This window comes from Jaculus jaculus, chromosome 19 (assembly GCF_020740685.1).
Source record: "Jaculus jaculus isolate mJacJac1 chromosome 19, mJacJac1.mat.Y.cur, whole genome shotgun sequence".
Taxonomy (NCBI): Eukaryota; Metazoa; Chordata; class Mammalia; order Rodentia; family Dipodidae; genus Jaculus; species Jaculus jaculus.
In genome coordinates this window covers 1,649,139-1,675,141 of record NC_059120.1, presented here as the reverse complement: position 1 = coordinate 1,675,141, position 26,003 = coordinate 1,649,139, and the positions used below count along the sequence as shown (strand labels likewise).

General features: G+C 39.6%; 1 protein-coding gene across 16 annotated transcripts in view; it reads right to left on the bottom strand.

Annotated features, from left to right (window-relative positions):
* The window catches only part of Lrrc7 (leucine rich repeat containing 7), a 468,470-nt gene that overhangs the window by 133,250 nt on the left and 309,217 nt on the right, over window positions 1-26,003 (bottom strand). For all 16 annotated transcript variants that reach the window (XM_045138031.1, XM_045138025.1, XM_045138023.1 and 13 more), the window contains one exon: window positions 8,568-8,642. In XM_045138031.1, the coding sequence (XP_044993966.1) occupies window positions 8,568-8,642 (75 nt within the window). The remainder of the gene's footprint in view (window positions 1-8,567; window positions 8,643-26,003) is intronic.

Genomic DNA, 26,003 nt, shown 5'->3' with positions numbered 1-26,003 from the left:
CTCTGATGTTCACATATGGAATGTCACAGAGGAGCAGGGGGATACATGCTTATAATACCCTCTGATGTTCACATATAAAATGTCACAGAAGAGCAGGGAATACATGCTTATAATACCCTCTGATGTTCACATATGTAATGTCACAGAGGAGCAGGGGGATACATGGTTATAATATCCTCTGATGTTCACATATGTAATGTCACAGAGGAGCAGGGGGATACATGCTTATAATACCCTCTGATGTTCACATATGGAATGTCACAGAGGAGCAGGGGGATACATGGTTATAATATCCTCTGATGTTCACATATGGAATGTCACAGAGGGGCAGGGGGATACATGGTTATAATATCCTCTGATGTTCACATATGGAATGTCACAGAAGAGCAGGGAATACATGCTTATAATACCCTCTGATGTTCACATATGGAATGTCACAGAGGAGCAGGGGGATACATGCTTATAATACCCTCTGATGTTCACATATGGAATGTCACAGAGGAGCAGGGAATACATGCTTATAATACCCTCTGATGTTCACATATGGAATGTCACAGAGGGGCAGGGGGATACATGCTTATAATACCCTCTGATGTTCACATATAAAATGTCACAGAAGAGCAGGGAATACATGCTTATAATACCCTCTGATGTTCACATATGGAATGTCACAGAGGGGCAGGGGGATACATGCTTATAATACCCTCTGATGTTCACATATGGAATGTCACAGAGGAGCAGGGGGATACATGCTTATAATACCCTCTGATGTTCACATATGGAATGTCACAGAGGGGCAGGGGGATACATGGTTATAATATCCTCTGATGTTCACGTATGGAATGTCACAGAGGGGCAGGGGAATACATGGTTATAATATCCTCTGATGTTCACATATGGAATGTCACAGAGGAGCAGGGGGATACATGCTTATAATACCCTCTGATGTTCACATATGGAATGTCACAGAGGGGCAGGGGAATACATGGTTATAATATCCTCTGATGTTCACATATGGAATGTCACAGAGGAGCAGGGGGATACACAGTTATAATATCCTCTGATGTTCACATATGGAATGTCACAGAGGAGCAGGGGGATACATGCTTATAATACCCTCTGATGTTCACATATGGAATGTCACAGAGGGGCAGGGGAATACATGGTTATAATATCCTCTGATGTTCACATATGGAATGTCACAGAGGAGCAGGGGGATACACAGTTATAATATCCTCTGATGTTCACATATGGAATGTCACAGAGGAGCAGGGGATACATGCTTATAATACCCTCTGATGTTCACATATGGAATGTCACAGAGGAGCAGGGGATACATGCTTATAATACCCTCTGATGTTCACATATGGAATGTCACAGAGGAGCAGGGGGATACATGCTTATAATACCCTCTGATGTTCACATATGGAATGTCACAGAGGGGCAGGGGAATACATGGTTATAATATCCTCTGATGTTCACATATGGAATGTCACAGAGGAGCAGGGGGATACACAGTTATAATATCCTCTGATGTTCACATATGGAATGTCACAGAGGGGCAGGGGAATACATGGTTATAATACCCTCTGATGTTCACATATGGAATGTCACAGAGGAGCAGGGGGATACATGTTTATAATACCCTCTGATGTTCACATATGGAATGTCACAGAGGAGCAGGGGATACATGCTTATAATACCCTCTGATGTTCACATATGGAATGTCACAGAGGGGCAGGGGGATACATGCTTATAATACCCTCTGATGTTCACATATGGAATGTCACAGAGGAGCAGGGGATACATGGTTATAATATCCTCTGATGTTCACATATGGAATGTCACAGAGGAGCAGGGGGATACACAGTTATAATATCCTCTGATGTTCACATATGGAATGTCACAGAGGGGCAGGGGAATACATGGTTATAATACCCTCTGATGTTCACATATGGAATGTCACAGAGGAGCAGGGGGATACATGTTTATAATACCCTCTGATGTTCACATATGGAATGTCACAGAGGAGCAGGGGATACATGCTTATAATACCCTCTGATGTTCACATATGGAATGTCACAGAGGGGCAGGGGGATACATGCTTATAATACCCTCTGATGTTCACATATGGAATGTCACAGAGGAGCAGGGGGATACATGGTTATAATATCCTCTGATGTTCACATATGGAATGTCACAGAGGAGCAGGGGGATACACGGTTATAATATCCTCTGATGTTCACATATGGAATGTCACAGAGGAGCAGGGGGATACATGGTTATAATACCCTCTGATGTTCACATATGGAATGTCACAGAGGAGCAGGGGATACATGCTTATAATACCCTCTGATGTTCACATATGGAATGTCACAGAGGGGCAGGGGGATACATGCTTATAATACCCTCTGATGTTCACATATGGAATGTCACAGAGGAGCAGGGGGATACGCAGTTATAATATCCTCTGATGTTCATGTATGGAATGCCACAGAAGGGCAAGGGAAGGGCACAAACTGCCCCTCAATGAAGCTTTGTGGAGAAAGTGGAATCATGGAGGAGAGAACAGCACACACATTCAGAGAGAAGTGTGAAAAAAGCCAGCCTGATTGAGGAAGTGGGGACTGGAATGTGTGATGAGGTTGGGATTGTAGGGAGAAGCAAGTTGGAAATGGCCTCCCACATCATGTGAGAAGATGAGAACTCTCTCGATGGGAAGGAGAGCTGCTGAGAACTTTTTAAAATGGGGAGTGATGTGGTCAGGTATGTACTTAGAAATAAATAATTCTGGGAAACTTTCAGTAGGGCAGATTCAGGACTGGAATCAGGGAGGCCCATTGGAAGTGCTGCATATGGTGGTCTTGGGGCATTCTCAAGCAACTGGGGATCAGAATATGTCATATCAGGAAGTGGGTATGGTGGTGGTGCCTTTAATACCAACATTTGGGAGGCTGTGGCAGGAGGTCAAGGCCAGCCCAAGCTTCCTAGGAAGTTCCAGGCCAACCTGGGTTATACTGTACAAAAGGAAATTGCATCTCTATTGAACATGTACATATTTTTCATCATTGTTATTCCTTATATAAATAGTGTAGCAACTATTCACACAGCTTACATTGTATTGAGCATCATGCATAATCTGAAGATGACTGATAATTTAAGAGACATGGAAAGATGCACATAGGTTTTATGTAAACTCTATAGCATTTTTAATTTTTTTAACCTTTTTTCATTTATGAGAGAAAGTGAGAGAAGGAGAGAGAAAGAGGCAGATAGAGAATGGGCATGCCAGGGCCTCCAGCCACTGCAAATGAACTACAGATGCATGTGCCCCCTTGTGCATCTGGCTTACATGGCTCCTGGGGAATTGAACCTGGGTCATTTGGCTTTGCAGGCAAATGCCTTACCTGCTAAGAAATCTCTCCAGCCCCTCTATAGCATTTTATATGAGCACTCTGAGCATTGTGGATTTTGGTTTCTTGGAAGAATTTTACCAGACACTAAGGCACAGAGTATGTTACCTATGTAGTGGTTTGGTAGTAGACGTGAGGTTGAGGAGGGATGAGCTTAAGAACAGCTGAATGACTCGGTGCTGAAGACAGAGGCGACCTCAGCTCACATCAGTGCGCACTTATTGTGGACTGGTACAGAATTAAGGTAGGGTGAAAGCCTCCATTGTTTTAATGTGTGTCTGCTAGGCACATTTTGTTTTTCAGTCATTCACCTATTTTACCTATATATACCTTACCATTTTTCTCTACAGTATAGATAAATATAAAATTAATCAACAACAGACAAATACTTGGCCCTGACCTATGAATTTCATGTAATATTTTATTGAATAATTCATGTTCTTGTGACTTAAAACCTGTGCTGCAGATTAGCACCCATGGCACCCCCACTGAGGGCTTGTCAGAAAGGCCGAATCTCAGGCCCATCTCAGATCCACTGCTCAGAACCTGAACTCTTACACTCACTGGTGCTTGGAGCTTAAGGCCACAATGAAGTCCCCTGGGAAGCAAAGACAAAGATGGATGCAGAGTACAGATCCCCTTAGAAACACCTTCTGAGGACAGGACAGGGCAGGTGAGCAGGAAGCTTCATTCTCAGGGTGACCTGTAGGTGTCCTGAGAAGGTGCCAAAGGGATGGGTCATTTAAAAAAAAAATTATTATCGACTTCCATGATTATAAAAAATATCCCATAGTAATACCCTCCCTCCCCTGACTTTCCCTTTAGGGGTGGGTCTTTTTTTAAAAAACATTTTTATTTATTTATTTGTAAGGAGAGAGAGAGAGAGAGAATGAGCATGTGCATAAGTGAGAGAGACAGAGAGAAAGATTGGGTGGGCCAGGGCATCTAGCCATTGCAAATGAACTCCAGATGTGTGCAACACTTTGTGCATCTGACTTTACGCTGGTACTGGGGAATCAAACCCAGGGGTTCAGGGTTTTCAAGCAAGTACTTTTAATAGCTGTGCCATCTCTTCAGCTCTGGGATTGGTCTTTGGATTCTGCATTTGTGGGACTTTAGATGGAGGTCACCCAGAATATGGATATGGTCACAGTTGCGGAGTGTCTCTCTGGGTAAGGAATTTGGAAAGGTGGAGCTGTGAACAGTGTTTTTAGAAGCTGGGGTTTATAGGTAGGTCTTTCTTTTTAGAGAGGACACACAACAGCTTCTACTGTACATAATGTCCAGATTCCCTGAGAGTGAGGGCTGGAGCTGAAACTGAACCTCACTTTAACCAGACTGCAGAATATCCCAGGTGTGTCCCTATGTGTGTGCATCTCTGTCTCTTTGTGAGATAATTTCTTCCATCTTTGAAGCTTCCTTCACTGCTATCTGGCTATTTTCAGCCTAACTCATCTTGGCTGTGCAGTTTCCAAACATTGCTTTTGGGAGAGAAATAACACTTTGGCGTTTATTTTTGAGTCTTTCACACTCCTTTCCAAAGATGTTCATACCTATGGTAAATGTGGTTGATAGCCTGTGTTAAAGGTCTTTGTTCAGTCCTTGAGCATGTTGACTTGTTCCATCACCCCTCTGGGTGTTGAGGGGGTCTGGAGGTGGGCAATGGAATCAAAGGAAGAGTGGAAATCTAGAACAAATATCAAGCCAATGCAGTAAGTCACATTTTTGTGGACCTTTAGGCTGATGTAATATGGAGCTTTGTAGAAGATTACATACTTGATCACTGTTCCCCTCTGATTCAGGAACCATAGAGTAGATAACAAGATCCTATACTTCAAAAACTACATTGACAATGTGTTTTGATGCATGAACTAAATAAAGTGGACTTCTTTATTCCTGGCTTAGGACACCAAATATCAGGATTTATTGTTTATGAGACTGACAGACATGGACTGGTTGCATCTGAAACCAGCAGCTCAAGTTAAGCATTGCTGAGTGAACAGAAAAATCTGACTATTTGTCAGTCCCAACGTTCTGACAGCTATTATTTATGGCATGGGACATTCCCACACAGGCATAGGACAACATCAAATTCAAATTTGCTAAATCAATTATAGATCAACTAAGCTAGCAGGGTAGATACAGAACTCTCAAAGCAGTCACATCAGCAAGCACTGCCTGTGTCCTGGATTTACCACCACTGTCCAGCTAAACAACAAGTTCACTAGAGAATGTGGGGAGGGGAGATCTTGCGCAGTTGGATTTTGGAAACAGAACCACTGTGAAAAGCACAGTGAATCTAGTTCTCATTTGTACCTTCCACATGCTCCAGGGAGCATGCCATCACTCTCCTTGAGCTTCAGCCTGGCGAAGCTTCAAGTCAAGCTTTCCTGGTGATTAAAAACATTTGGTTTGAGCCACAGCTCTCCTGCTTATTGGCTGCATGACTCTGGGCTAATTGCTTGCTCTTTTAATGTGTTAGCTCCCTTATCTACAAAATAGGGTGACTGGGAGGTCTCAGTGAGTTAATATTTGCAAGAATATAAGCAGTTCCTAAGCCGTGGTAGATGGTTTGAACTAAGTACATTCAAGAAGCAAGTGCAAAAAACTTCCAACATATGTTCTGACTCAACCTCTGCAATGGGAAGCAATGAATGGCTTATCTACTTGGGATTGTACAGTGACTCAGTAGTTCATGAAAGATGAGTTCTTAGGCATTCTGTGAATGCCAGTGACTGTACTTATGACTAAACTCTGTATATATTATCTAATTGCACATGTGTGCACGTGTGTGTGAGTGTGCGTGCACATATGTGTATTAGCACATCAGGGTCTCTTGCTTCTGCAAATGAATGCTAGACTCCTATTTTACATGGGTGGTGGGAAATTGAACCTGGGCCATCAGGCTTCGCAAATAAGTGCCTCTAACTGCTGACCCATTTTCCCAGACCTTATACTACATATGTTTATATACCTGTTTTCCTATGATAAACTTTGTCAATCAACGTAGTAAGACAAACATTAGTGTGGTTTAAATTACAACATTCCCCATAGGCTCATGTCTCGGAGGACTGGGTCCCCAGCTGGGAGCACTCTTTAGGAAGGTGGTGGGGTATTTAGAAATAAGGATGCCTGTGTGCAATGGAGAGGTCTTACAACCAGTCCTACTTCCTGTTCACTGCTTCCTGACTGGAGACACAGCTTCCCTCTACTCCTACTGCCACACCTTCCCTGCCATGGTGGAATGTGTCCCTGGAACTGTCAGCCAAAACAAACCCTTCCTTCTTTAAACTGTGTTGTGTAAGTTATTTGGTCATAGAAATAAGAACAGTAACTAGTAAAAGTCATAACTAATAATAAAATAGAACAATTACAGCAACATACTGGAACCAAAGCTATTTAGAAGTTACAAATGCTCATCTGGAATACCATTTTAAGTGCTTAGATTACAGTACATTGTGGACATCTGAGACAGGAAAGCAAGACCATGGATCGGAGGACTGGTACACCCTGACTCTGGGTAATTCAGGCTTTGGTGTATATAGTGGAACCCAGCTCTGTCTCTAGAGCTGTGTGTGATTCTCCCAAGCAAATATAGTCAGTGTTATTGGGAGTACTGTGTTCATAACTCTGAGTTGTCATGTTTCTGATTCATAACAGTATTGATAAAAATTTGTTTGCATAAATCAATAAATATAAGATGTGCAAATTTTTTTTCTGTTTTTTGTCTGTGTTGATATAAACATATCCTTTTCATAAGAAGAGAAATTTTTTCCCTAATCATTTCCCCAGATGTCCCTTTTATGGTCTTATGCTTGCTCAATGTTGCAGTCAGGTTCGCATTGCTGGTAGAAATCACCCAACCAAGAGCAGCTTGTGGGAAAACAAGGTTCATTTTGGCTTACAGGCTTGAGGGGAAACTCCACGATGGCGTGGGAAAACGATTGCATGAGCAGAGGGTGGACATCACCCGCTGGACAACATAAGGTGGACCATAGCAACAGGAGAGTATGCCAAATACTGGCAGGGGGAAACTGGCTATAACACTCATAAGCCCACCCCTAGCTCCCACCAGGAGGTGTTAATTCCCAAAACTCCATCAGCTGGGAATCTAGCATTCAGAACACCTAAGCTTATGGGGGACACCTGAAGCAAACCACCACACTCAGTGAGAGTATAAGTTTCTTATGCATGCTGACTTTGAAATCACTGTATGGAAGCTTTCATGTATGTTGTCTTTCAAAGAGGAATAAACTTGGCTTTGGGGACACAGATTGCAACATTTGTCTTGGCCGAAGGGTAGAAACTTCTACCTGCCCAGTGACTGCATTGTGGAGGGGCCAGGGCAAGGCAGGTAAATGCATGCTTAAGCAAGTGGGTGATGATGAACAGCAAATGGTGTTGTTTTAATGGAAGCCATTTCACTAGATGGAAAAGGTAAGAATGGTCACTTTGCACGAGCTCATGGGTAAACCTATTTCTTGGGATATTACTGGATATATACTTTCACTAAAGAGAAAATTGGGACCTAGATAAGCTTTTCTTTTCAATTCTGTATTACTCTTGCTGTTTTCAAAATGGTAAGTAGGTTCTAGCAGACAACACACAAATGGAGACAAACATTTAACCCTGTGGAGGGTTCTAACAATATGAATGGAAACCTGTAAGAATAGGAACAAATTATGGCTGATTTTATAAAATAATATATATATTTAAAAGTATAACTATCAATTTATAAGCCTTAAAAACAGTGAGTAGGAAGAGACTACAAATATATTCCAATGGGAACAAGAAAAATCTTTCATTTTGCCTACTTACAGCACTCACAAAAGATACATGAAACACTGAAAATGCTTGAAGGCTGAAACTTCTAGCAAGCACGTTTTGTTGTTGTTTTGAGGCAGGGTCTTAGTGTAGCCTAGGCTGTCCTGCAACTCATTCTGTAGTGCAGATTGACCTTGAAGTCACTGATGTCCTCCCTCCTCAGCCTTCTAAGTGCTGGGATCATAGGTATGGGTTACTATGCCCAGCTTATAAATGTTATTCTACTTTGAAATGCAACCACTGAGAATTGAGAACTAGAATTAGTTATTGTAAGATACAACCAATGTGAAGCATAGATGTTAGATCTCATGCATAATAAAACTTATGTACCCCAGGGAGTACTTGTAATGCATTGTTATCCATCCATAGCTCCCGCAAATTCTGTATTTGATCCAGAACTTCAGGCTGGAAGAGGGGCAGAGAGAGAAAAGATAACAAAATCATATTAGTTTTTTGGGATCACATACATAGGTCATATATATAACTTTTTGTATCTTGAAGTTTTTTAATTTTTATTTCTTTAGTTATTTGAGAGTAACAGACAGAGAGAAGAGGCAGAGAGAGAAAGGCACTCCAGGGCTTCCAGCCACTGCAAACGAACTCTAGATGCATGTACCCCCTGTGCATTTGGCTAACGTGGGTCCTGGGGAATCGAACCTTGAACTGGGTCCTTAGGTTTCACAGGCAAGTGCTTAACCACAAAGCCTTCTCTCCAGCCCGTATCTTGAAGTTTTATGTGGTAATTGTGTCAGTTCTTTAAGAAATTACAAGTTTGGTAGACCTCCAAAAACTCTGGAAATCCCTAAAGTAGCCATACTAGAATTATTTCAAATAAAAATCAGAACAATCTTTATAAAAATTAACTTATTATCTAGACACATTAATCTATTTCCTTAATAACATTTCAGTTATCCTTTGCATCATTAGTTGCATCCTAATTACTTGATAAGTTTCTATTTCACTAGATATGGGGAGCCTTACTGTACACTGAGCACATGGTAGGACTGTGTTGTGTCTGAACACCTCACACAAAAACACCCTCAGGAACAGAGCCTCTTCATTTGTGATGGCAACCCAAGTAAGACCTTTGATTTCTTATCCCTTCATTTTAATCAACATGTTTTTGTGAATGGTGGCAGTGGTAGCTACTTATGTGTAAGGCAGAACCCACAGTGATATCAAACCTGTCTCCTGCCTTCTATGTCCAAAAGATGATTTTGATATTTTGTTCCCATTGGAATATCAAAATATCAAATCATGAGAGAGAGAGAGAGAAAGAGAGAGAGAGAGAGAGGGAGTGAGAGGGAGAGAGAGGGTTGGGGGGAGGGAGAGAATGTGTACACAAGAGCCTCTAGCTACTACAAAGAACTCCAGACATATGCACTGCCTTGTGTATCTGGCTTACTTGGGTGCTAGAGAATCAAACCTGGGTCCTTAGGCTATGCAGATAAGTGCCTTAACAACTTAGTCATCTCTCCAACCCAAGAGATGATTTTAAAGCAGATGTGGGAATGAATCTAAATGTTCAGATCCAATCTATCATAAATTACTCTTGGTTCATGCTATTTAATCACAATCATTTCCATTAAAAATTAGTGAATTATGTCAAAATGACTTGCTATATTTAATGCCGATGAATTGCTATAAGAGAAGCATTCTCATAAACTGATTTTGGGATTATAAGTTTTGGACATTTTTTGGAAAATATTTTCAAATACTTGTATTGCCTTCCATGAAAACTTTCCTATGCTTTATGCAAATATCCTACCAAAATGATTTGAAATATAGAAAACTTTCACATAGTATTCATTGTATATATTAATGATTAACAATTGATCACAATATAAAATTATAGTATGTGAAAATAGGCAACCAATTTATGATCAGGCAATATGTTGGTATAGTACACAGCATTAAGGTTTTACCCATATTTTATGTATGACGATAAAACATCTTAAAAATGATATTGAATATAAGTGCAAAAGTTAATTGATATAAGCTCACAAATAATTATGTATACATATAAATATGCATACAAAAATGGAAATATAAAAAGAAACTAAAAATTGAAACATAGACTGATGTTTGAAAGATCCAAAATTTGGTTATCCTGGAGAGAGATGGTTTGGAGGAGTGCCAGGAGGTGAGGAACAGGTTACTTCTAATTGATCTGTGTTGTTTTGCTTCTTTAAAACAGAGGGAAAATAATAGTTAACATTATTTTATTTTGGCTATATGTATTAATAGGTTACTTTAAGTTATTTTCAGTTTTAAAAAATTATAGACACTGGAGAGATTGCTTAGCAGTTAAGTTACTTGTGTGCAAAACCTAGTGACCTGAGTTCGATCCTCAATACCCATGTAAAGCCAGATGGATTTGGAGTTCATTTGCAGTGGCTGGAGGCCCTCACACATCCATTTTGTCTCTGTTTCTCTTCCCCCACTCTTGCCTTGCAAATAAATTAGTATATACATAAATAACTATTAAAAATTAGAAAAATAGAAGGTACATCAAAAAATAATTTTTTAAGATCTCAATGATGGTATGATTTTCTTTGTTTTTCCAAGGTTTTACAAATATGCTTTAGTACACAGGCATTATTTTAATAAGAAGAAAAATTAACATAGTAGACAGTAGTGTATTTTCTTTAGGTTACATTATCTAAATCATTTAGGTACTTTTTTTTATTAAGAATATGTTTTGTATGGACATATAATGTGTTGGAACCATCATTTCCCTCCTTCCTGCCCCCAATCCACTGAGGGCCCACCTCAGTGGGGTTACTGGTATTCCCCATGAAGTTATTTACTATGATCTGTAAAAATGAGTAATAAATGGTTATATTAATATTAAAAATAATCATATAGGGTTGGAAAGATGGCTTACAATTAAGGCATTTGCCCGCAAAGCCCAACAACCCAGGTTCAATTCCCCAGTACCCACATAAGCCAGATGCACAAGGTGGCACATGCATCTGGAGTTCATTTTCAGTGGCTAGAGGTCCTGGTGTTTCTATTCTTTCTCTCTTCCTCTTTCTCAAATAAACAAATAAATATTTTTTTAAAAATTGAACATATATCTAGCATAACTACAACAGATTTCAGTAATTTTTAACTTGTATATGAAATTTTAGGTTGTTTCACTAATTTGATTGCATGTTTTATTTTTATTCCACTAATTTGGATAATAAGGTTTGATTATATGAGTTTACACCATATTAAAATTTTCTTCCAGTGGGATTGGGAGGAACATAACTATAAAGAAATGATGTTAGCAATTTGTCTAATTTTTCCAAAGTAGAATCAGTAAAACAAGAAGATAATTTTATGTACTTGCTACCCACAATGAGCTGGTGATCAGAGAGACTTATGAGGTCTCCAAAACAAGACAGATTTCCATCAAAGCACTTGATTACCTGCCTGACGTAAAAGGTAAGACCCTATTGTTGAAGACACCAAATGCTTCCAGCACAGAACACCAAGTGATCTGGCTGGAATCCTGAAGGAAACATGTCCCCAGACAGCTAGCTGGTCTAGTGCTAGAAAGCACTACAAGGGCTACTGGGAGAAAGTGGCCAACAACAGTCAGAGCAACCTGGGTCTAAACTACTCAGAAGCAAACACCCTAACAATTGTACACACAGGTGCAATAGTGGCACACAGCCTTGGTGAGTAACAAATAGTTTTATGATTGGCTAAGAGATCTTCTGAGTGGAAAGAAACCCACATGTGGAAGTGGGAACTACATCAGAATCCTATGGAGACAAAGATCATACTCTCCAATGTCAAGGTCCCACTAGATTTCGGCTAAAGAGGGACTATATCCACAAAATTCTCCCTAAATTAACAAGGTTTATTCCATTTAATTTGTGCTGACTTCATTCTTCACTAGAGAATCTGTTTTTCTTTTTCAGAAGGTAGCATGACCTGAGGATATAAACCACCCCTCACACTTCAGCCAAGCCCCAGCTGAAACCACAGAGGAATGGGGGAGATGAGTATGAATGCAGCCTTCATGGTGAACCTGACAATCAGCGCCAGGGTGAAGGAGACAGACACTAAGGATACTCAACCCCTACCAAAGCAGACATCCAGAGGCTCCTAAGAGCTTATCACTGAAGTAGACTTAAAACTCACCCAACATGGCTCATGGAATTCTGTGAAAGAGGGGGCAGAAAGATTGTCAGAGCCACAGGTTGGGAATCATGTCCAAAGGCACTGCCTACTTCAACAACTGACTTCTGCTCCCACAATGCATAACCCATAACTCCAAGGGGAATACCTGCAACCCCACTGAGGAGGGTCCCAAGTGGAATGGGGGCAGGGATGAGGGAAAAGATGATACCAACTCATGATGTATCCATACTAATTCTGTCCATAATTAATTAATTAAATAAAAAGAAGATAATTTAAAACTTTAAGTACTTTGAAGTTGTGTGAGATTGTCTGGCAGATACAACCATAACAAAAACTTGTTATTCCCAGAAACTAGTTGATGCTAAGAGATTGAAACATGCAATTCAGATAAATAAATGAACCTGTGTTTCTCAAACCAATAAATGGGAAATAGTCAACACCAATTTAAAAACTACAGTCTCTAACCATAGTGACATAATTATGATTCTTTATTAAGATATTCCAATTGAATTCTGTCTGAATTTGAATATCATCAATGCTTAAAAGAATTGCATTTTCTTTGTGCTTTCCTATCTTTGTTGAATAACATTTAAAGCCTGCAATTCATAAAGGAAGCATAACTTTGGTTTAAGAGTCTTTCCTCCACTTTATTTAAATCTTTTCTTTATCAGTGCACTTATTTTATTACTAGCCCTTTAGTTTTTACAACTGAGAATGTTTTATTCATAAATTTCATAGCCCATGGTTGAAACTCTGATATGCAAAATTGGATGACTAAAATTATTTGGCTCTTGATGAAAGGCCTACTTATAATTCTCTCAGTTGTGATGTAATACATGCCTAGGGATTGTTTAACCTCTTCAGTCAATTTCTTTGGAGATGAAAAGGTTACCTTCACTGGGTCAGGGCCTGTTTCCAGCTTATATTAGCTTTATACTTGTTTTTTGTTTCAAAAGTCATTTCCACTAAAATGTTCATAAATTTTAAAGCTCTGTTTTAATTCCTCTTATTGGAGTCACATAGAAATAAAATATTCTTATATGTAGTAATAGTTGAGTGATTCAGTAAAATAAACTGTGAAAATGTAATTGTTTTATAATCAGTTACAACACTTTAAGCCATAACCTCTTTAGAATACACACACACACACACACACACAATTTTTTTAAGCCAGGATCTCACTATAGCCCAGTTTGACTTGAAACTCACTCTGTAACCTCAGGCTATCCTTGAACTCACAGTGACCCTCCTAAATTAGCCTTCTGAGTGCTGGGATTAAAGACATGCACCACCATGCTCATTTTAAGAATGTATATATATATGCATGGTGGCAGGAGGCAGAGGTAGGAGGATTGCTGTGAGTTCGAGGCCACCCGGAGACTACATAGTGAATTCCAGGTCAGCCTGGACCAGAGTGAGACCCTACCTTGAAAAACCAACATATAATGTTTTTGGTTTTTGAGGTCAGCCAGGGTTACAGTGAGACCCTACCTCGAAAAACCAAAAACATCACACACACACACACACACACACACACACACACACACACACATATATATATATATATAAAATGTATGTATATTCATTTTTTTCACAGTGAATCCACTCACTCTAGAGAGGCAACCTTCTCATACAAGGATGACCCTGTGGTTTCTGGGCACATAATCCACACCACAGCAGGGTTGCTCCATGCTTGCTCTCTCAATGTCCTGCTCTATATGTGCCATTAGCCACATATGCATGACAGACAGTGTTTGTTTGTTCTAGATTCCCAACTGTACAGATGTCTTCAACAAGTGGACTTATTCTGAACATCTGGAAACAATGCCAGAGGAGACATGGCTAACATGGTCCAGACTTTCTAGACAAGGGGATGGAGATCAGCCATTAAACAACCTGTCCTTAACTATCTTAGGGCAGTCATAACCAAGAAGGGTTGATTTTGTCTCATATTATCCTACATTCAGAAATAATGATGAGAGTCACAGGAAGGTACTCATGAATCAGCATCACTGAGCACTGACATTTTCCCCATTAGATCTGTCCAAATGACATAATGTAATCTCCTTTGAGAATAATGTTTAGTCTATCAAATAAACACTACCTGCTTAGGAAGGTGTGAATAATGTAACAAAGCTAACTTCAGTTGGTACTTATTGCAGAAATATGCTTTTCATGAAACATTCCATATCATCTTCTCTCTTTATTTTAAAGAGAGAGAGAGAGAGAGAGAGAAAATTGGCATGCCAGGGCCTAAGCTGCTGCAATAGAACTCCAGATGCATGTGCCACTCATGCATGCTCATGTGTGACCTTGTGCTTGAGTCACCTTTGTTCATCTGGCTTATGTGGGATCTGGAGAGTCCAAGATAGGTCCTTAGGCTTAGTAGGCAAGTGTCTTAACTGCAAAGCCACCTCTCCTCATCTTCCCTTTTTAACTATCTGATCATGGAGGTGCCATTGCCATATAGGCAGTAGGTGAAACATTGGAGACATAAATTCAGAGACTGGGTCCAGGCCATGTCACTTTTCTGAAAAATCTTAGCTTTGGCACCTCATCTGCACTAAGTGAATGGAAGTAGCACCACTCTCTTGGGGAGAGGAATATTACCTGTGCTGAAGTACTTAGCATTCTTTCTTACACCTGTGCCTGGTTCTGAGTGTTGTTGCTGATATTAGTTCTTACAACAAAATAGCTGGGGATGGTGCTTTATGAAGTAAAGAGTTTTCTCAAGCTTGTGATTCTGGTAGGTGAGGGACCCCAACACAGCATGAGTCCAATCACCTGACTATATCACCACACAGTAGAAAAACAGAGTGAACCACTGCATGATGGAGGATTCAAGGCAAGATCCAGTTCCTGTAGGAACTGACCTCTAAGAACTGCATTAATCTCTATCAAGGGTGATATCTTTAATGACTTATTTATATCTGATATTACCACTTAAAGGTTTTACCATCTCTCAGTACTCTGCATAGGGACTCAGTGTCCAATGTGTGAACTTTTGATGGTGCACACACACAAGCTTTGTTCCAATACAGCAGTACTCAGTGAGAGTTAGTTGTTACCTTATCACAGTGGAGATTTCAGCCTAAAGAAAATGTTTGCCACATAAGTATCAAGAGCTGAGCCCTGATCCCCAGAATCCACATAAAAGCTGGGCATAGCAGTATCTGCCTGTAATCCCAGAGCTGGGAACATACAGACAGGAAGATCCTAGGGGTTTGCTGGCCAGCTAGTCTAGATTAATTAGTAAGCTCCATATTCAATGTAAGCCCCTGTCTCAAAAATAAGGTGGTGAGTGATTGAAGAAGACACCCTACATCAACTTCTTGCCCCCCATGTGCACACAAATACCTGCATTCAAGTGTGTCTACATCACACACACACCCCCCACACACCCCAACACATACAAAACCCCCAAATAAATAGATTCAAATAAGACAACCAAGGATGCTAAGATGGCTCAGAGGTTAAAATCTGCCAGCAAAATCTTCCAGCCTGAGTTTGATTCTCTAGTACCCATATAAAGCCAGATGCACAAAGTGGCACATGCATCTGGAGTTTGTTTGCAGCAGCAAGATCTTGGCACACCCATACTCTCTCACTCTCACTCTCTCTTTCTGCTGGAAGAAATCCCATTTTTTAAAAAATCATAAAACTAATGTATGAAGACAGCAAGCATGATTTTTGTAAATTTTGAATTTAAAAAAATATTTATTTTTATTTGACACACACCCACACCCCCCCCCACACACACACAGAGAGGGGGGGGAGAGTATAGGCATGCCAGGGTCTCTAGCCACTGCAAACAAACTCCACATGCATGTGCCACCTTGTGCATCTGACTTATGTGGGACTTGGAGAATCAAACTTGGGTCCTTAGCCTTCACAGGCAAGCACCTTAGCTGCTAACTATCCACAGCCCAGCAAACATGATTTTTAAAGTTGGGTAAGGTAAGATGACTAAAGTTCAGAAGCAGAGGTGTACTCTTGGAAATTATATGTTGTTCTTACCTCACTAACCATGATGTTTCTCACACAGTGCCTTTTTCTTAGGTTGAACGTGTCCTAGCAGGAGGTCAGATGCTAATGATAGTCTTTTATCCCATCAATAACTACACTCAGTTAACATTTGTTAAAGTAGTAGCATGTTCCAGATTGGGGAAACTACAGTGCACACACTAATCACCATGAGAGGTATATTCTAGTAGCTTATATTTCCTGGGATGGGTCTTAAAAAATATTAACAACTGGACAAGGGAAGGTTTCATGCACTATCCTCCACTTAGGTTTCAAACTTTCTGACTTTGAAGGAATCTAAGTTTAAGTGTGACTTCTATATAACTAATATTCTACATATCACAATGCCAACTGGTCTTGCTTTCCACATGAACTATATCCATTCCCATCCTCCTGCTTTTGTCTACACTGTTTTCTGACAGTGCTACCATGATCACTTTTTTAATTTGAGAGAGAGAGAAGAGAGAATGGATTTTCCAGGGCCTCCAGCCACTGTAAATGAACTCCAGATGCATGAGCCACCTTGTGCATCTGGCTTAGGTGGGACCCAGAGAACTGAACCTGGGTCCTTAGGCTTCACAAGCAAGTGCCTTAACCAATAAGCAATCTCTCCAGCCTGGCATGACACTTCTGCTTGAAAGCACTGTTTTGTGACATGAAGAAGACTAAGCCCAACTTTCTTTTCATGGTCATGTCAAATATATTGTATTTGACCCTTGCTTCCTTCTTGGCCTCTTCTTCCATTATGCCATCTGGTTGCAAGACAACCCACTCCTTAAAGGCATCATGCTTAGGCATTCTTCCTCCTGAAATGTGGTTTTTCAAATGTACTTTCTTTTAAGAATGTGTATGGTGGTGTGCATGTGTGAATATGTGTTCATATGTGTGTAGGAGGGTTGCATGTGCACATGTGTGCATATCCATGTGGGGGCCAGAGGTCAATGTTGGTCATCTTTCTCAATTTATCTTTTACCTTATTTTTTTTAGACAGGGTCTCTTACTGAACTTGGGGATCACTGGTTTGACTAGACTAGTGAGCAAGTCTCAGAGATCCTCCTGTCTCCATCTTACCAGCACAGGATTACAAGTGCATGCCATCACACTCAGATTTTTACATGGGTTTTAGTGATCCAAACTTGGGTCCTTATGCTTGCACAGAGAGCACCTTACCCATTGTTCCATTTCCCTAGTATGTAGATGTCATTCTTTAAGCCTGCCCACCTATCTGTGATTGAGTCAGAGGTTAATCAGAGGCCTTCTGAGTCAGAATTCCAACTATAGCAATCCGCATTTAACACTGTGCAGCTGGAATCTGAACCTTATGCAAGGTGATGTCTTGAAAGTACCATCCAAATTGATCAAATAAGCAATGCATGTCCACAATCATCATTTTCCTCTAAATCATATTAGCAACACCCTTTTAAGGTAAAACATAGACTTTGTCATCACAATGACCCATCTCATTCTTGGAATCTCAGTGTAAATTCATCATTTCCTCCTACGCATCCATGTCACTTAGTCTACCATCCCAGAACTCCCCAAAACAGTTACTGAAATGGTTACCACTGATATTCTGACTTAGTTCCTATTGATCTCTGTCATTTCTTCCTACACTTTCATTATGACTAGTTCACCATACTATTATTTGGCAAACTCTTGGCACATTCTCCTAGAAGAATTTGACATTGATTGACCACAACTTTCTGCTTATCTGAAAATGCACTAAGATTTGCTGAAGAAAATTATAATCTAGCTGATTGGCCTTCTTTAGATTCCTGACAAGTGCCTAAAATGGGGATTGAATACTTGCAAGTCTCTTATTTTTGCAGAGAAGTTTCTTGATAACTCTTACGATTATATCATAGTTTTTCAGTTTTGTCACAGGTGTGCTCTTGGGCTGAGGAGCTGGCTCAGTGAATAGAATATTTGCCATGAGAGCATGAGAACATGAGTTCAGATCCCCAGAATCCATGTACAGCCAGATGCTAGAGTAGACTTCTATAACCCCAGCATGCCTATACTGAGATAGGAGGCAGAGTCAGGAAAACCCCATAGAAAGCTGTGGGCCAGCTATCCTGGTGAATACAGTATTGAGCAATAAGAGCCCTTGCCTCAAATAAGGTGGTGGAAGGTAACTCTGACTTCCACATGCACACTGTGGCACTTGATCCCACATTCACGCACATGAATATGCATTTATGTACGTATGTGCATGCATGCACACATACAATCAAAAAAAGCATGTTTTTCTTACTCTCCATCATGCTCTTGCTACTGCTTCTTAACATACACATAATGTGACTGCACTGAGGTAAATGTATGAAGCATGAACTTCAGGCACCTGCATGCATACTTAGAAAAATCTGCAGGCGTGTATTTTACAGACAGTTAGATTAATCTCATCTGTAATCCTAGTCCTTGGAGGCTGGGGCAGGTGGGTCACTACAAGTTTGAGGCCAGTGTGACTATAGTAATGAGTTCCAGATTGGCTGGATTACATAATGAGACCTTACCCTAAACAACAGCAACAACAACAATAACAACAACAAAACCCACATAAAACCAATCATATTCTAGTGGCGTAATGTGGCCTACTTAGGGTCTGGGGGCTAAAATTAAATTGGGTGTACACAGGTTTAGTGCAATTGTTCATGTGTTTCCAGTCAGTGTTGGTTTGCATATACTAAGTACCTTTGGCTGTCTAATTCTGTGCTCCTTTCTTCTTGTTTTGACTTCTATACTTCTTTTTGTCTTGGTAGGATGTTAGTCTTGGATTTATCTCTTTTCTGCACACTATTAACTTGTGTACTTTAGGTCATTCCCAGCAGCAGGCATATATGATATAGTTTCTTCCATCATCAAAAAATACATACTTTTGGGCTGGAGAGATGGCTTAGCGGTTAAGCGCTTGCCTATGAAGCCTAAGGACCCCGGTTCGAGGCTCGGTTCCCCAGGTCCCACGTTAGCCAGATGCACAAGGGGGCGCACACGTCTGGAGTTCGTTTGCAGAGGCTGGAAGCCCTGGCGTGCCCATTCTCTCTCTTTTCCTCTATCTGTCTTTCTCTCTGTGTCTGTCGCTCTCAAATAAATAAATTAAAAAAAATTTAAAAATAAAAAAATACATACTTTTACTAACCCTAGCCCCTTCTACATAGTTCCCCATTTATTTGTTGTTCATCACAGTTGCTCTGTAGTAATAACTTGGCATTGCTTTCTCTGCTTCCTCATCTCCTATTCACTTTTTTACCTGATCTGATAGGGCACCAAAACTGCCTGGTGGGAGGAAGTCTTCATGAGTCTTGCCCTGTTGCTGGGCCCTTGCATCCATTTATATAAGTCATACTTGGTACTGAGCCAAGGCAGATAATGGAGGGCATAGAGTACACACTGAGAAAAATAATGATTTTTTAAAATGAGTAACTATAAAACTAACATTCAAGACTAATTGATTGAAGAAAATGTGATGGTTGTGTTTTCAAGATAGCAGTTTTTAGTTCTCAGGACCATCTTATTGTAGAGTAGGAAGACAATATGTTGACGTTTATTAGTGGTAACAATTTTTGGAGTATATTATGGAGTTTCTATGATATACCTGTTTCTGCACATCAATTCTGAGATGTCAAAGACACATGCTTTATATGTATGTTCTACTATTGCACTTTTCTATTAACTAAGCTCTGAAAATATCTAAAGCTGTTTTATTTCTTTCACATCACAGAAATACCTTTTCCAATTTAGTAACTTCACTGAGTGAAAAAAAATTAGTTATTATTTTTTATTGGCAAACCAGTAAACTTCAATCTCTATTATCTGTGAACTGTACATTCACCATTATGAGCTGAGAAGCAAAGCTTGCTTCTTTGAATCCCTGGCACTTAACTGTGTGCTTGCTGAAAAACATTGGCAATCACTCTTGAAGGTCATAAAGATGTTGTACTCAAAATCCAAAATACCTTGTGACTCATGGAAGACAGTTGCTGTTTAAATTGCACTCTATATAGTTCAGAGTTTGAATTCTTTGGAAGTCAGTCTTCAATATATGGTATGTGAGATTAGTTCTTCTCTATTAAACTGCATGCATATTGCCCAATTACCAGAGGAGTTATATACCAGAAGAGTTATATTTCCAATCTGCTAATCTGTGAGCATCTCATCAAATGAGAATCTGAGCTGACAAGCAAGTATGTATAATCTTTTCTGTGAATAAATAAATGGTAGAAAGCCTACTCTTTGTGAAATTACCTTAAATTTATTCAATGGAAGACTGAACCCATGTTAAAGTGTACAATTTTCCAGGTGAAGATCATTGGGGCTGTGCATTTGGTGGCAAGACTAGCTCATTAGAGGCAGGCAAGAACTGATTCATGACAAATATCCATTCATATCTGGGTATCAAAGAAATTCTGACTCCAACCTAGGGTGGGATAGGAAACACTGAACTGAGTCAAAACTTAGTTTTGTGCTCAGTTTTGTGGATGCATAGCAAATGGTTAACAATATTTGTTAAATGAAAAGTGAAAAAATATTACCATCATGAGGAAACCTGATTCCTGCTGTGCTTTGATTTCCCTACTAGGAGAACCAGTCCCAACTTGAGTTATTAATTTTTCAATATTTGCTTGATGGTTCCTGAATATATTATTGTATTTTTACTTCTGGATATATTATATTATTTTTTATTGTGTGCTCTAATTTTCATTCTTCTGTTATGTATTGATATTAATTTCCAGTGAAGAATAGACACAGTATAAATATTGCTGGATATTAACTATTTTGTTTTACATATTCCTTGTAAATAGCCTGGTACTTGAAAGTCTATATGCTCTGTTTGATCCATCCCTACACCTGGTTATTCAAATAATAGTGAACAAAATCCGAGAATGTACATTGCTTCCCAGTGTTAGTGTATGTGCACAGTATGTGTTGCAAGTGTTGTAATGGGCCAATTCTGAAAATGTAACATATGTTTCCCAGCTGCCAACCTCATACCCAGTTCTGCATTCCAGGAGTGAAGTGTGATTATGGGAAACTCAGGACATGACATGAGCTCAGGTGGAATGCAGAGAGATAGATGTGCAATCCAGAGCCAAACATTGTTGTAAAAATTATAACTATGTACACACTAGAGGAAAAACTATGAATTCAGTAAAACTGATGTCGATCTATCTGACCATGTACTCTATAAATAACTAGCAAGAGAGTAAAGCTAATCATTCTCTGGTCATGTTTTAAACATGTCTTTGTTTCCACATTGCGCAGTTGTTTTCCTAAAGTCTCAGTTCTGTTTTTCTCTGCATAAATTCTCTTATGTGCACTATACCAATTAATAGCATTTTTAAATTATCCTTACACAATAATTGAATGGACTATTTGCTAGGGTACACTAATTTGTTAATACTTTTATGGATCAGCATCCAAATTATTTTCAAGATGGTATGTTGATTCCTGTATTAACCCCTGTTTGAAGGCTAATTGGTGCTGTGTGCTTTAGTAAAATTATAATTTTTATTGGCACAATCTACAAGGATCAAGGAATTTGAAACTGTGCACTCAATCATTTTCACTGCAATTTAAATTTTTTGTTTTGTTTAATCAAACTTTTCTCTTATTTCCCAAATGAAAAATGAATTTTGGGGTTGAAAGTTTTTAAACAATGTCAGTTATACATACCAGTTTTATTACTCAATTTTGTGTTTTATCAACTCTAAATGAGATATGTTCTTATAAGAACATATATATCCTAATATTACACATCTTTTCCTATTATTTGTAATTTGGGAACTCATGATCAGCTGTCTTCATACACTTTCATTTTACCCAACTCTCCACTCTTATTTGTATCTGAGGAGGGCTCTTCATCATGTTCTTTTCTGTCCCTCCTCTGTATCAAATACCCTCTTATTCTGTCTGCCCAAGATCCGCTTATCCTTGATTATAGTTCAGGATTATTTCTTCAGGGCAGCCTATGCTGGAAAAATTTCACCAGACACCCCAGGACGCATGTCAGGGCTGATGTCCTGCATGTCTGAGTGTACCTGTTAGTGTGAGTCTCTTTCACTGGATTCTGTTTCCACATGACCTTGGTATCTCAAGAGTTTGAAAGGCTGATCAATGTAGTCATCCATCAAGTATTTACTGAATGTTTACATATTAAGCACTATGTTGTTCTCTGTGTAACATATACAACAAAGAACATAGTGGCATATTCATTCATCCAATAGTTGCTAAATGAATGAACAACATCTGTTCATACTAAGCCTTCTATATCAACCCCTCTTTCATGTAAAATTGAATGTTTAACATGTACTTTCATATTGTTTGTGTACAGACCTTTACAAATACTAGATTGCTAATAACTACAGATTAGTGATGGTACAAGTAACTAATCATAGATATATATGTTGATGCTTTACTTTAAAAATACAATTTATTATCCCTTTGTAGCAAGTTAAGTTTTCTTCTGTGTGAACAGAATGCTATGTGTTAAAGATTTGCTTTGTCATTATCGTGGTTATTTACAATGAGTAAGCCAATAAGAGATTTGGCTAAAAATGTGAATACTTATGGACATCATATGAAAAACATATTGCCCAGACTTCTTATAGCATACGCTAAGGTCTAATATTTCCCATTTTATATGGAATTGTGAACACATGCTTGGGCAGTCTATTTCTCTACTAATCTTGTATTTCTACATGTGCTACAGAAGTGGCTGCTCACCAAGTCAGCTCCATAGCTCCCTTGTCAGTCATTAATCACATGAAAGGCACTTACTTCTTCCTTTTAGTAAGTGGAAATGAAAATAGGGGCTCTGCTAACAAAGGGCTGTTTTATACTGTGAGGAAGCACTGTATCACATTCCTCTGCCCTGAGGGCCCTGGCTCTTATGAAATTCACTTTCACCCTCAGTGTGTGGTTTCTCATCTCCTTTCCTTTCAATCTGTCAATCCCCCAACTAGAGGGCTGTCTGCCCTCCCCACTTACTGAATACATCTCATTTTTCAAGTCTCAGAAAATCCTGTGCTTCAAGGAAAGAGTCTTAATTACCCCACTCAAGAATTATCCTGTTAACGTGCCTCAGCTCCACAATGTCTCAGCATCCACTGTGGTAAGATGATTAGGCAATATATTTTAAGTGAAACATGTTGATTAGGTAACATATGCCATTTTCTTACCATACTTATCGTTTAAAAGAGAGCCTGTTGTGGTGGCAAATCCCAGTGAGGAATTGCTTAAGAGGAAGAGGCAGGAGGATCATGAGTTTGAGGCTAGTCTAGTCTACATCCTGAAGTGTTCCCCTCATGACTATCCTGGCCTGTCATGAAGGAGACTGAGGTTGGATTCCTCACTGGACAACAGACAAGTTTGTGGAGCTTGGGAGATGTTCAATGGATAAATTGCCTGTCACACAGTGTGAGTACCTGAGTTTAGATTCCCCAGAACCCACATAGAAGCTAACATAGTGGTAGGACTCTATAATCCTAGCAGACCCATGGAAAGAAGGGAGGCAGAGACAGGAGAATGGCCCAGAAGTCAGGAGACTGTTGAATGTATCAGAGAGTAACAATGAAAGACCCAGCCTAAACAAGGTGGAAGGTAAGGATTGACACTGAAAGGTGTTCTCTGACTTCTACATGTGCACCATGGTATACACACACACACACACACACACACACACACACACACACACACACTCAAAAAGAAAATAGAGCAGAGAAAAGCATTAATTCCATATATACACACTCAGGTTCTTATTTTCCATGGCCATGTGAACAAAAATCATCTGGGAAACATGTTATGGTAGAGTTCCACCTAAAATTTGCTCAAAATTCTGGAGAATGTGGTCCAGCATGTGCATTTAACAAGTGTCAATGGTAAGATGAGGACACTCAGATACAGGGGTTGCTAACATGAGTGGATATTCCCTGGACTCAAGTAATCTGCATCCCAATCAAAGTACAAATGGAACATTATGTAACTCATGCTTACCAGAAAAATGGAATGGGTATGTGAGATGATTCCAGGGACATAAGACATGGAAATAATCAATATTATGGGATACACTGAAACTCCAAGTTGGCTTCATTGTATGATATGGGCAAGTAGATTAGAATTCCTGGTGGGCATTATCTTTTAGCAGGGGATGGGGTGGCTGTGTGCAGTGCTCATGCACTTATAAGGCACAAACAGCTATGCTATAAGGCAGGAAGTAAGGCACAGTACAGACCTTACATAGTGGAGTTTGGTGAGAATTTCTAATTAGAGTGATAAAAGGTCTTGGATAAGGTCTTGCACTTGAGTTGGTTCCTGAGGAAAGGGTAAGATATGGAGCTTAGATGTTTATCATCAGCTGTATATGGGAAGGAGAAATTAGCATGATCAGGACACACACATGGAGAACTCATGCTACACATGTGAGGGCAGCAAGCAGCTCAGGTACTGGAGACAGCATGACAAGGGTACATTGTTTTTAATAGGCATGGGCACAGATAAGCTCTTGAGATGGCAAACTGGGCCGGATATTAAACCTTGAGTACTACACTTCAGAGTGGCATTTATTCCTTGGGAAATTCATTTGACTTTTTGAAGACAAGGACCTATTTCATACCTCCTTACAAGTCAATTGCCATGGAGACAATGCCTAGTACAGGGTGGTATTGACTTACAGGGACTACTTCTATTAACACAACAACTCTCATAGTACAAGGAGGACCATGTGTCACCATGGTTCCTGTGCTCTATTGATGTCAGCTAAGCACATGAAAAGATTGCCATCTGCCACTGTTGACAATCACAGACCCTTGCTGTGACGATGAAGGAGGGATCTGAAAATTAAAATGCAGTTCTAACTCTGGGGGACCTTATGACAAATGCAGGATTATGCTCTGTTTATCCCACATTAACTGTAAATATTTTCTGAAATATGTGTTTCTACCTTATTAACATAATATATAAATGTGCACCTGGAATGGAAAACAGTAACTATCCTGAAATCAACTGTTAGAAGACTTGAGATGTGATGGTTGATTGCAGTCATCTTATGTGGGCAATCAAAATGTGGAGGAAACATTTTTTATTTTAGAATTAAAGAACTGGAGGTATAAATTCGACAAGCAGCTGCTAAAAAAAGTTGTGAAGAGTTTTGAAAAAGCCATGATTTCTAACGCACGTCTGTAACAGAAACACATGCCCCAGAGCTGCAGCATTCTCCCAGAGAAGAAAGAACACTTTCATGACTGCCTGATATAAACTTGGCAGTGTTTTATGTTTTGCAATCCAAAGGTGAACAGAGAGGGCATTTTCCAATCCTGCGGAACTCAAATGATGATATCTAGTATCTAGCAGTGAGTAATGAACTGTAGTCATTGGCAGTATTGTGTAATAAGTGGACATTTGTACATTTGTGTATTTACTTTCTAGCTGATTGCCTTGTTTTCCCTAGATTGTTGTCTTTATCTACATAAGACCAGCATTTCCAGGGATCCTTAGATATCACATGTAGTTCAAATGCCTTAGTAAGTCTGGATATATGTTTCTGTCTTTCAAATGATCTTCCCTTTGTTTCAAAGTTAGTGCACAAATTCCATCTTCTGCCCTCTTTGCTCA